The sequence below is a fragment of the Ambystoma mexicanum genome, chromosome 13 (assembly GCF_040938575.1).
Source record: "Ambystoma mexicanum isolate Mex_15411 chromosome 13, UKY_AmexF1_1, whole genome shotgun sequence".
NCBI classification, from domain to species: Eukaryota; Metazoa; Chordata; class Amphibia; order Caudata; family Ambystomatidae; genus Ambystoma; species Ambystoma mexicanum.
The window spans coordinates 663195990-663208793 of NC_090938.1; the positions used below are offsets into that span (position 1 = coordinate 663195990).

The 12804-nt window shown below is 48.3% G+C and overlaps 1 protein-coding gene across 1 annotated transcript in view; it reads left to right on the forward strand.

Annotated features, from left to right (window-relative positions):
- The window catches only part of SOCS7 (suppressor of cytokine signaling 7), a 733557-nt gene that overhangs the window by 261512 nt on the left and 459241 nt on the right, over nucleotides 1–12804 (forward strand). Inside the window, exons 3-5 of the mRNA XM_069634664.1 lie at nucleotides 3609–3713; nucleotides 4294–4395; nucleotides 4734–4864. Of these exons, the coding sequence (XP_069490765.1) occupies nucleotides 3609–3713; nucleotides 4294–4395; nucleotides 4734–4864 (338 nt within the window). The remainder of the gene's footprint in view (nucleotides 1–3608; nucleotides 3714–4293; nucleotides 4396–4733; nucleotides 4865–12804) is intronic.

Here is a 12804-nt window from a genome sequence, read left to right on the forward strand (position 1 = left end):
GTAGGATTCCCTGGAAGGCGTTTAGGTCAAGCTGTTACCAAGCAGACCTTGTCCAGATGGATCATTTTGACGATCTCTGAATGTTACCGTTTGGCGGGTAAGGACCCTCCGGTAGGCTTACGAACTCATTCTACTAGGGATGTGGCTGCCTCTAGTGCTCTGCAGAGGGGTGTTCCCATTCGTAATATTTGTGAAGAAGCCACATGGGCCTCTGTCCATAATTTTGTAAAGCACTATTCTCTGGACTCTATCCATGGGCAAGGTGTGGCCTTTGGTAAGGCGGTCCTCTATTCTGCAATTTGATTGGGCATTTTAAAATTCTAAATTATTTTTCCCACCTCCTAACGTTGGTACTGCTTTGGGAGTCTGTCATAGATGTGGAATACGTCGGAGGACACAATCCCCTCGAAGAACAAGTTACTTTCTTACCTGTTAACTTTCTTTCAATGGGATGTTCCTCTGACGTATTCCACATCGAACCCTCCCAGCCTGCCCTTCTACAGAATTTCTTATGCGATTGCAGCTTCCGTTTCCGCAAGGCTTTCTGTAGTCATACTGTCAGTGAATTGGTGCTACGCGTTCTGGGAAAAAACTACAACTGATGCTACGGGCGTTGTGCGTCCTACATATAACATCCGGTGATGTCGGCTCTCGACGGACAGCATATTGACGTCATCGACTTAGGACACAGACGCCCAAAAAAAAATCCGAAGCAGCACAGCTGTGGACATTACTGTCATAGATGTGGAATACGTCGGAGGAACATCCCATCGAAAGAACGTTACCAGGTAAGAAAGTAACTTGTTCTTCTATTGAGAAGGAAAGGGAGCAGGGTTAGTAGCAAGAGGGAGCAGGGGGGGAGCTGTACCGTTTTGGGAGTGTTATGCCAGCTTGATTCCCTCTGCCTTGGTCTCTTTTGCCTGTGCTCTCCACTTCATCTGGAGCAAAGTACTTTGGGTGTGACATCATAAGGGCAAAGTCAACACATTTCAAGAGCAGGGATTGGACCCCTAAAGCAGGCTAGCTTTAGCCCTATCACCTGGGGACATTTGTCTATAAAATAAGGTGTCTCCCACCACTTCCTAGAATCATCTTGAAGCATCTTTGGATCATCACATGAGAAGATTTCACTGGACTCTGCTGAGAGAGCAGTCTTGTCTAACGTCCTCCAGTTGTGAGTTGAAGGCAGGCGTTGCAAGTCGGAGACCAGCTTTATCCCATAACCATCCTCATGGACCGTTGGTGGTGAACTATGCTGCTGGAACATAAGATTACCTCTCGGCCAGTCACCCTGTTGCTTAGGACCTCACTATGTTGCAGGTTCCCAGAAGGTGCGTGCAAGCCTCCCCTGTCTTTGATCGCACAACAGGACCCGTGAGACCCTGGAGTGGGCTTCCTAGTACCTGGAAGCCAGAACAGCCAAGGCTCCTGTTGTCGGAGACAACCCGCTCCAAGCTTTGACTTCCAGTGTGCTTGATTCCTAGCAATCTAGCAGGTCCCTTCGATGCTGCCCTTTGGTGTCTGTTCTGAGTGACCATCTGCTGTTAGACCCCGTTTGCTGCTGCACCACGCCAGCAAGTGTGTGTTGGTGGCTCAGCTCGAACCGTTAAGTATCGCTGCCTTGCTCGAGCCACCATCTGAAACACCAGCGTCTTCAACGCTGCACCTGTAAGTCGATTGACCCAACCCTGGTATTCCCCAAACAGCGACTGCCAATCCTCCACATAGAATCCATTCCCCTGTGCATCCTGGTGCCAGCTCACCATCTGAACCTGCAGACCGCCCGATCCGCATAGCGCGAGTAGACGATTGAAGACTGCAATCACCTTCGTTGTTCCCCCCCCCCCCCGCGCGCTTGTTGCTTGGCCATCGTGACTGCTGTATCCATGACCTGAGCGGCCCTGCGATCGGTACCGAGAAGTCTGCTTTGGTGCTGCAGAACAACCAAGAACTGCAAAAAAGGTTCTATTGACTGCTAATTGCCCCCCTTGGTTTGGGCCCTGGAGATTGGTTTGGTCACTTTGAACCCTTTTTGCTCACAAGTACATATCCTTTTTTTCAAGCACCTTGTTGCTTTTGTTTGCCTTTCACCCGATACATTACCCAGAGTGCTACATCTACATTCTTTGCTTATTGTCTGTTCTTTCCTCCGGGTTAGGTTTTATTGTAGTGTTATTTTTTCTAGTTGGTTATTATTTTACATGGTGTGTTTCATTAAAGTATATATATTTTTATAGAACCTTGTCTGGACATTCCTTTTTTTTGGACTGTAATGATTCGCTGTTTGGGTTGCTACTGAACCACATTCACACCCCTCTTAAAGAGTATAGCCTTCCCTCGGCCCACGTTATCACAAAAGGCAAAAGAGGTATTCTCTTGACTGTGCCTGTTCTACCTTTTGATTGTGTTGGCTCTTGGTTTGCAGAAGTGTGAGGGCTAAGGGGGTGTTTTAGCATCTACTGCTGCAGGGCAGAAGTTGATCCGTCACATGCAGTGATCAGCTGTTACAAGCGTTTAAAAACTTGCAGAGCTCAAGAGCTCTGCTCTGACTAGTTAGTTTTATTATTTGTTTTTGTTTTGAACCGAAGCACAAACAATAGGAGCAAATGGTGAGTGATTAAAATGGACGGGATGCATAAAGATGCAGGCTGTGCGACACCATGACTACAGTTGCTTTTTCTTGCACTGTTTCTGTCTAGATTGAGACATTTTTAGGATTCCATTAATCTGCCTGATGGTACTTGTGGGCTTCCATTCCGACTGTGGAATATAAAGGCAGCATCTGTTGTAATGCGAGTTAGTCGTGTTATGTATCAGTGGCCAGGAGTGCATGCTGATAGAATGTTGCTGTATGTATGATGGACAGCGCAGGAGAATGTTGAGTTGAAGTTGTGTGTGTGTGTTTTATGAATGCCAGTGTTGCTAGGTTGGTTTATGTGTTTGCGCAATTCAAGTCTGTTATTTTACAAATCTGTCACTTGCCCGCGATAACTCCACCCCTTTTTTCCGCCCCTCACCCTCTCGTTCATCACCTCACATCTCCCTGCTGTGGTCACAGTAATATTTCCTGTTTCTAGCTCTGGCCATAAGTGACTGTTTACATTTGAACTCTTTGAGCATCAAAACAGATTGGCTCTGTGCAGGTGCTACAAAAATGATGACCCAGATGCCTTTCTTTAGGTGTCTTTCAATAGTGGACTGGCTCCTTAATAATCGGTCCTTACAGTCCTCAAAAGCAGGCCCAGTACCGATGTGAAGAAGAGCAGCCTTTTTGGAAAATTCTAATTTATGATCTCTTGATGGGAAAACTTGTCACCACCAATGCATGCTGATTCAGATCTGGCTATTTGGGTGCCCTGCTGTAGAACCTCCTTGCTGGACTAATTACTGTTTTAATTGCGATCATTCAAGCGTTGTGCTAGTTTCCTGTAAGTGTTCATTTGAGTGCGCGGCGAGTGCACATCTGCAGCTGGAACAGCTGCTACTATATCAATATTTTCTTTACATCAGGATGGGTCGCAATTTGAAAGTGGTGGCAAATGTTCAGTGTCTACTTTGTATAGGCAGGGCATTTGTAATGAGCCTTATTTTTTTTCTTAACAATCTAGGTGAAACTGTGTCGCTGGTGGATGTAGACATCTCTCACCGGGGACTGAGCTCCTTGCACCCCCCCACGCCTCCACCCCCACCCCGAAGAAGTCTCAGCCTGCTAGGTATGAAGTGTCTCTTTAACTTTCTTTAAACATGCTTCTTTGAAATGCCCTGATGGATTGAAGTATTGTTGTATATAGTTTTTATCTATAGAGGGAAACGCTGAAAACAAATATTACTATGATATAGTCTGGTTCAGTATTCTCTGCACAAATACCCATGCAATTGTATTCCCAGATATGTTTTATTTGTAGCGATAATTGCAGTCTAAAATGTAGACCTGTTTCACTTCCACTAGTTGTTGATCTAGTTGCCTATTGGCCTTGACCTGCCAGTTGCTGTTGCAGAGTAGGAATGCTACTGGACCCGTTCATTTGAAATATTACCTTTCTTTACTTTTCTCCCACTTGAAACCAATTTTTCTTTTAGTTGAAGTATGCATCATATTGTTAGTTTCTATTAGAATTTTAGATATAAATGGCATATTGGTGGGGGTGGGGGAGAGGAGTACTCCCTGGCTAGCAATGTCAAGCTTTCCTTCTCCTTTAGCCAGCAATCGGAATGGTGCGACTGTTTCTATTCCAGTCTCATGCTTACACTGTACATTTTCATTAGTAGGTTCTTCTATTTTTACTATTTCAGATGATATCAGCGGGACGCAGCCTACTTCTGTACTTGTGGGTCCGATGGGTTCTTCTCTCCAGTCTTTCCCCCTGCCTCCGCCTCCTCCGCCCCATGCCCCAGGTCAGAATTGCTTAGCTCACATTACTGAGTTTGGCAGGGTTTTAATGCGACACTGTCTAGCCACAGCTCACTATTTCAATGCCCTTTGGAGAGCACATCTGCTTTGGGATGCATGATTGACTGACTTGTTATGGTTTCTTTTCAAATTAGAAGCATATGAGCAATATCCTATTGTTTGGCATGATCTCCTAACACAGCCTGAACCATTCTTGATTTATTTAACAGTACTCTTTGACAATGTAACTGTACTACGGAGGCCCCAGGTTGAGTGTGAATGATGGCACTGTGGAGATATTGGTTCCCTGCTGATATTTGCCTTATGTCTTTGTTAATTATAGATGCATTTTCTAGAGTTGTTCCCAGCAGGCCAGCTGAGACTATTCAGTCACAGCTGGTGCAGCAGCTTCAGTGCCCGCTGTACCGACAGGATTCCAGCAGTTTTGCTGCTAGCCTTCGGGAACTTGAAAAGGTAAGGAATCGGATCGGATCGGAGAACCGCAACTTCCAATGAGAATAATTGTGTTCAGTGTAAAAAGGATGAACAAACAAAAGTGCATGTGCGTGTGTATAAGCGTGCGCATGTTTGTGTGACTAGAGTTTGTTTTTGGAGTCCATCAAAAGCTTGAGGAGGAAAGCAGCAACTGTATTTCCAGAATCTGCACACATGCTTGGTTGCAAAACCATGTATGCTTCCAGAGTGCTGTAATTGCCTGGGGGGAAAATAACCAATTTTGAGATCTGATCATGAAGGAAGTTTTGAGTGTGTTCTGGAGGTGTAAAAGTGTTAGTCCACTGAATGATGGACGAGAAGAGGCAAAAGCCACTCCCTGGGTACTAAAAGGGCTGGAGGAAGGTGGCAGTGCCTGTTCACCTTTGCTAGAGGAGAAGTGGTAAGCATGTGTGCTCCTAGAAAGTAATGGCAGGCCTTGCTTCATCAAGGTTTGAGGCATCGGTTGGAGCCTGTGCAAGTGAACACAACTTCCCTTTTGAATTTCTATTGTTGCTATGGAAAGTAGTCTGGTGTGCTCTCCTGCAGCCAGTCAGAACATTGCAAGAGACTTGAGGGTGACAACATTCTGATTCTCCTGTTCACTGACGATGCAGTATTAGTGTCACTCTTTCTGGTTGGGCTCAAGCTGCAACTGTGAATTTCTGAACTTTTGCATGGCTAATGGTCTAACAATTAACCCAAGTAAGACAACGGCGTTGGTGTTTAGAGGGAATAGGGCCAAACCCACAGAATCAAACTAGAATGTAATGGCGAGCACTTTGAGCAAGTGGCTACCTACGATTTATCTTGGGATAAGAGGATTGCCGGTGGACAGCCCACATAGCCAAATCGTGTCTGACCCTAACAAGGTATACTGGTGAGCCCGAGAACATGGGAGTGGGTCGGTTTAGGTTGCAGGCTAGGCAGGCAGCACTATACGGGGCAGAACTGTGGGGCCATTTAAATTGTAGCTCACTCACAATAACTGAAAATCATTTTAATCAAGTGTTAGGTTTAGCCACTAGTGCCCCTAACCTGCCTATATTTGTGGAATTGGACATCAGAGGCTGGATTAGTTGTGCAGATCAAACCCTGTGTATTTGTGTGCTAAACTATGGACAACAGAAAGATTGCTCAAATATTCTCGTCCCGGGAGGATAGCTCAGCGGCAACATGCGCGCCTTGGAAACAAGACGACACAGAACAACAAAGGTTCGATCCCCGGGTCCGCACTTAGAAACCCCTGGGTGTTTTAAGCGCGTTATAAATATGCAACTAAGAGAAAAAAAAACAATTACTGTAACAGCGCCTCAATGCCCACGGGCTGTGTGGGCGCTTTAAAAATGCTAAATAAATAAAAAATACAGGGAGGCATTGATGGACCTTATTGCCCATTAAGTGGGATCTCCATGCATATAAATAGGGAATTGGCTGAGTTGGGCTTGAGCACGTTTTGTTTTCAGCAGGAGTTGCTGAATTCCACATCTAAGCAGGCAATGAATTGTGCACTGAAGGCAAAAATAGAATTGGACACCTTGAACTTTGTGGCCCTGAAACCTTTATTTGGGGATTAGTGGGTCTGCAACCAAACCTTTGGGTATGAAGACTATTTGGCTGCTGTGCAACCCAGATGTTTACACACAGTATGTTAAACTGCGACTGGGTATTCTAGCCGTGAGGCAAGGGACTAGGGAAGAGGTTACATGCCATTTTTATGGCACGATACCACTGATTTCTTACTGATCTGCTCAGTATACTTGGATCCCAGAAATACATTTCTAAAACCACTAATTCTGGTAAGGCTGATTGGAAGTGTTAGACTATGAAATTCTGCCATGATTCTTCAGATTATAAAAAATCCTGCTAGACCTGCAAGGCGAGTTTTCTTAGTTTACATACTCAACCTATGAGAAATGAACCCACAGCAAGGTGACTGGTGCCAAAATATTTACCCGTGCTTTTTGTAAAATGGTGCATGTCGCCATAAGCACACTACAGATTTGGTGCAATGCTGCCAAGCGTGCACAGTGGAACTTGCATTTGCCAGTTTCTGTAAACAGTGTGTTTGTAGTAAATGGAAAATAAGTTTCTAAAATTACTCGCCAGCAATGTTGAGTATCCTGCAAATGGTGCCCTTCATAAAAACTACTCGCCAAAGCTAGTGGGCTAGTACATTTTGCGAGTTCTGCTTGTGGTCCATTCAGTGAGGAATTATTTGGCCAAAGCATGGAGAAGGATGGCAAGGATTAGAATAGCTTGATGAGGAAGTTTTTTATTCACCATAATCCACTACTCATGCATTGGTTTGGTGAATTAAGTTTGTTTTACCGTGCTATAATTGGTAAGGAAGACTATCAATCTATTAGATTTTAATCTGCTTTTTTTGTAATGGTAAATGATGTACCAATTTATATTTATCTTTGAATTAAGGTGGCCGATTATAATGTGCACCTAGACCGCCAACATGGTAGGGGATGTCTTTTTTGCAATGTCTTTTCAGTTTGTTCATCTATACTATGTACCTTTGCACAAAGATTTAATGTATTGTATTTTATGTAAAACTCACTTGTACTGTTTGCACGTCGCAATGTGATTTTAACCTGATGTATTGTAAATGTTTCTCATTTGTAAGCGATTTTTTTATGGCAATTTTGCCCAAACTAAAGCAGATTGATTAAAACCACCAATCATTTCAGCTTTGCTACACAAATATGCATTGTGACTATTAAACGTTTTGAAGGAAGACTTCAGATGTGTTCACCAGCATTGGATCTTTCCTTTCATGAGTTCTGAATGTTACCTTCCGTTGTTGAGGTAATCAAACTGTATTTTTAGTCTTTGCACTTGAGGTGTATTATACCCTATTAAGCAATTAGCTTTACTGGGTGGACATTTACAAAAGTCTATCAACTGTTCCACCTCATTTCCCTTTTGTGAAGTGTTAGGTTTTAGCCTTTTATTGATTACATTTATTTTTTGCCTTTAGTTCTGTTTCATAACTTCTGTGTCTCAACCCTTTTCATTAATTTTCCGTTGGATGTATGTACTGTAATAGGTGGACCAGAGCATTCTTTTTCGTGGTACATGTGTTTTTTTTTATTAAGAGCCCTAAGATCACATAGATTCATGCTTGATTTTGTCTACTTGGATCTGCATCCTTCCTTCCACACCCACAGGAGGCTTTTTTGCATTTCTTCTGCTCATGCGGGCTGAATGTTTCTTTTGCTCATGTTACTCCTACGTTCCGTCCCCTTCCCTCCATACTTATGGGATATCTCTCCGTCCCCTGGGACGGGACCGGAGCACTTGGTAAAAAGCATCCAAATATTTCTAAAAATGTGTCATTCCTCTCTTTCTTGCGCGGGGCCCGGCATGCGGCCGTAACCCCGCCCACCTTGGCTCCGCCCCGTGCATCGCCCATCAGTCCTATTCTCCGCTCGATCGGGGCCGGACGCACTTGCATCCTCAGAAGTTTTCTTCCCTTTTTCCTCTCTGGCTCTCGCTAGCGTTCGTTTACTGGTCTGTCTATGTTGTTCAAGCTAGACTTTCCTGATTGTTCATCCTGTCACCGTCGCTTCGCGAAGGCGGATCCCCATCCTCTTTGTTTAGAGTGTTTGGGTCCGGATCACCGTTGGGACTCCTGTTTTTACTGTGACTCCCTTTCGGTCCGGACACTTCAACGTCGTTTGAAGCGGTGGGAGGAGGGGTTCTGACGTACTCCTCCTTCAGATTTTCAGGCGTTCATCGACGAGAAGAAAAAACGCCCGGTAAGTTCTTTACTTTTCAGAGCACCCCGGCCGGGGGGATACCCTTCCGGGTTCCTCTCGGGCCGGGAGGGGCGTTGATCGCTCTGTCACCGGGGTTTGCCCTGAGGTGCCCTTCGGGCCTAATAATTCTACCGGAGTTTTCTCCGAGGGTCTCCATAAGGGGCCTGTGAATACCGGAGTACGCTCCGAGGCCCCTCCTGTGGGGGCTGTTTGTAGACCCAGTTCTACTGAGTCGTGGGGTACCAGAGCTTGCTCTGAGGCCTCTGTCGGCTTCCCTCAAAGATAAGACCGGGGTTCGCCCCGAGGCCTTGGCTGGGCTTGTTACCGAACGGATGTTCTAGGCCCGCGCAGATAAGGCTTTTACCGGGCCTGGGTCCGAGGTCCCTGGTTCAGAGGCTAAAGCTACCAACAGTTCTGAGAGGCCGGTCAAGGCTTTGTCGGTGAAAGCTGTTGCTCACCGTTCCCGCTCTTGTGGTGACACCAGACCTGTTGAGGGGGCAAAGAAGCAAAGTTCTTCTTTTACCGGCAGTGCCGAGGTCCTTCCTTCGAAGGCTCAGTTGGCCGTTGGTATGTCACAAAAACATTCCAGGCCTCATAGTACCTGCTCTGCTGAGGTGCCTTATGTTAAGGCTAAGATTAAGACCCCTGACCCATCGACGGGGACCCCTGCCTCACTACCTCACGTGCCGCAGTTCCCCTCAGATGAGGACAAAATGGCGCCCGTTCCTGCCATGACTGCGGTGGCCATTTTAGGTGCTACCCCTACAACTACGCCATCGGCCTCTGGTGTAGGGCTTGGTCCCTTGGGTGAACCTAAGGTCCCTTGTGTGTATCCTTACCGGCCGGTTTATGATTAGAAAGCCCGGATGCCTTTTCCGCACAATGTTTTGTTGCCCGCGGGGGCGGCACCTTTGATTTATGTGGATACGTCGGTGGAGGGGCCGGTGTGGCATCCTTCCCCGCTACGTCCTTGGATTTGTCCACCTCCTGAGAGGCCTCCTCAGGTTCCGGAACAGTCTCCGGAGGACGCCTTTTTCGGTAAATTTCAAGCGCTTATGCACACCGACCCCATGAGGGAATATTTCAAAGGGCTTTTCAGGGAGATATGTCCACCTATGCCTTCGGCTCCACCCGTTCCTCCGGTGGTTCCGCCGGAGCCTCCCTTGCCTGTGGTGCCTCCCGCGGCTCTTCCGCCTTTGCCTCCATTGTCCCCAGCCCTAACACGGCTCAGCAGGATCCTGACCTCTCAGATGACCCTCAAGGCGATCAGGACAACGAGGACCTTCCCCGCTCTATCAAAGCATTTCATAACTGGGAACTGGACATGAGTTTATTAGATGTTCCAGTGCTCAAGGCACCCGCTCCGGAGGAGGGTGTGCTTTCTGGGGCGTTCACCCTGTCTCCCTTGGAGCGTACCGGCCTGTTCCTGCAGAAGGATGTTCTGGGCGAGGTCCGAAGAGTCTGGGAAAAACCACACTCGAGACTTTTTGTCAATAAGAAGATTGATGCGAGGTACAGGCTACATTCTTCGGAAGATGTGGCCCTGTCGTCTTGTCCGCCTCCCTCCTCCACAGTGGTGGCTGCGGCCACTTTGCAATCCAGACCTGCAGCATCCTCTTCCACAACGGCTACTCGGGTCCTGGGTAAGGACAAGCTCCTTGACTCCCTAGGGAGGAAAATCTTTGCCAACTCGGCCTTGCAGCTCAGGCAGGCCAATGCTGAGTTGATATTAGCGGGAGCTAACATGCGGATGTGGAAAGGTCTGCTGGAGTTTGAGGAATACATCCCGGTCGCGAAGTTGGAAGACTTCAAGGGTGGCCTATCCGATGCCAGGGTCTTGGCCCAGGATCTCCTGGAGGCTGTGGCTTATCATGTAGACACCTCGGCTCGGGGCCTTAATGCTGGGGGTTGATACCTCTCGGCAGGCGTGGCTGCATGCCACTAAATTTTCGAAAGAAGTGCAGGACAAGGTGTTGGAACTTCTGTTCGATGGTAAGGAGCTCTTTCATTCTACAACAGATGTAGAGCTCACCAAGACGAAGGATAGCACGCAGACAGCTAACTCATTGTCTGTCCTGGTTAAGGCTCCTTTCAAAACCCAGAGCCGATGTCACAAAGTCGACCCTCCTCTGGCTTTAGGGGCTTCCTCGAACGCAAATCTTGCAGAGTGGATACCCCTGCGGGGAATAACCGCCATAGGCAACAACGGACGTGGTTTTTCTGCCGCTCTTCAGCCTCCTCCTCAGGTTCACGTGGCACTGCCACTGATAAACCTACTAAATGAGGGTTTTCCACGCTCGCACGAGACACCGGTGGGAGGACGCATTGCGTTTCATTGGGAGGCGTGGCAGACCATCACAGAAGACCGATGGGTCTTGTCAGTCGCTCGAGCGGGCTTCCGCTAACCTCTACCCCCTACCCCACCCCGCGCCCCTCCTTTTCAGCTGTCGGGCTCTCCCTCCCTCTAAGCCGAGGTTCAGAAACTTCTGGACCTGAGAGCTGTGGAACCCGTTCCCCTCGGGGAGCGAGCGGAGGGCTTCTACTACCGGCTGTTTAAGGTGCCCAAACCCAACCAGGCTGGCCTGCGCACCAGCCTAGACCTTTCCCAGTTCAATCTTTTCCTACCCCAAGAGAAATTCAATATGATTACGCCCAGCCAGATACGCTCCTCCTTGCAGGCGGGTGACTGGCTCAGCGTTGTGGACCTTCAGGACGCGTACATGCATATCCTGATTTGGAACCCACACAGGAGATATCTCCGCTTCTCTTTGGGAGAGGAGCACTTCCAGTTTCGAGTGCTTCCTTTTGGCCTCAGCTCGGCGCTGCGTGTCTTTACGAAGATGTCGGTGATCGCGGCCTATCTTCGTCTCCAGGGTATCCATGTGTATCCGTATTTGGACTGGCTCTTATGCAGCCCTTGCCCTCTAGCATCAGCGGGCAATCTCTAGTCTCTCCTTCAGCTCCTGTTCCATCTTGGGCTGTCGGTAATCTTCCATGACTGTCTCGCAGGACCTGATTTTCCTGGGTTTTCGCTGGAACACGATCGACTGCAGAGTGTACCTGACCGGGGACAGAATGGCAGATCTGTTAGCCACGTGTCAGATGTTTGTGCAGTCGGAGAGCATGTCGGCCTGGTGGTTCCAGAGGCTTCTGGGCCTCATGGCCTTGTGCATGCGGGCTCTTCCTCTTGCTCATCTCAAGATGAGACGGACCCAGATGGCTCTTCGGAGTTCCCGGCGTCAGGCTGTGGACCCGGATTCCAAGCGGATAATAATTCTGGATTCCATGAGAGTGGACCTGGACTGGGGGTCATCTCTCAGCAACCTGTCGGTGGGCGCGGGGTTTCGGGACCCAGCCCCCATGGTGACGACCACGACGGACTCCTCCCTTCTGGGGTGCGGTGCCACTTTAGATCTTCTTCAGGTCTCGGACCTCTGGTCGCCTCAGGACAAGCGCCTGCAAATAAATCATTTGGAGCTTCTGGCAATCTTTCTGGCGCTCAAGGCGTTCAGACCGCTCATTGCCAACAAGGTGGTCCGCATACGCACAGACAATGTGGTGTCAATGTATTACATCAACTAACAAGGGGGAACAAAGTCTCCTCCCCCCTCGTGGACCTGCCTATCCAGATATGGGAGTGGGCCGTGCTTCATGATGTCTGGCTGCTTGCAGTACACATCCCGGGCCAGCTGAATGTCACAGCGGATGCCCTCAGCCGGCGGACAGTGGTCCGCTACGAGTGGGAGTTGAAGGCGGAGGTCCTCTCATGGATTTTCTCACATTGGGGCACACCGGAGGTGGACCTCTTTGCTACGGCGGTACACAAGAAGCTTCCTCAGTATACCTCCAGAGGGGGGCTGGGAGCCTCCTCTCTGGGGGATGCTCTTGAGATTCCATGGCACAACATGAGAGCGTACGCCTTCCCGCCTCTGCCTCTAGTTCACCGTGCAATTTGGAAGTTGAAGAACTCGGTGAACTGTTCCCTTCTGCTCATAGCTCAGTGGTGGCCTGCCAGGATTTGGTTCTCAGAACTTCAACACCTGTCGGTGTATCCGCCGATCAGGTTACCAGTAACTCCCGATCTTCTTCACCAAGGGGAACAGCAGATGTGGCGCCCTTCCCCACAATCGCTCAGCTTGGCGGCATGGTGCC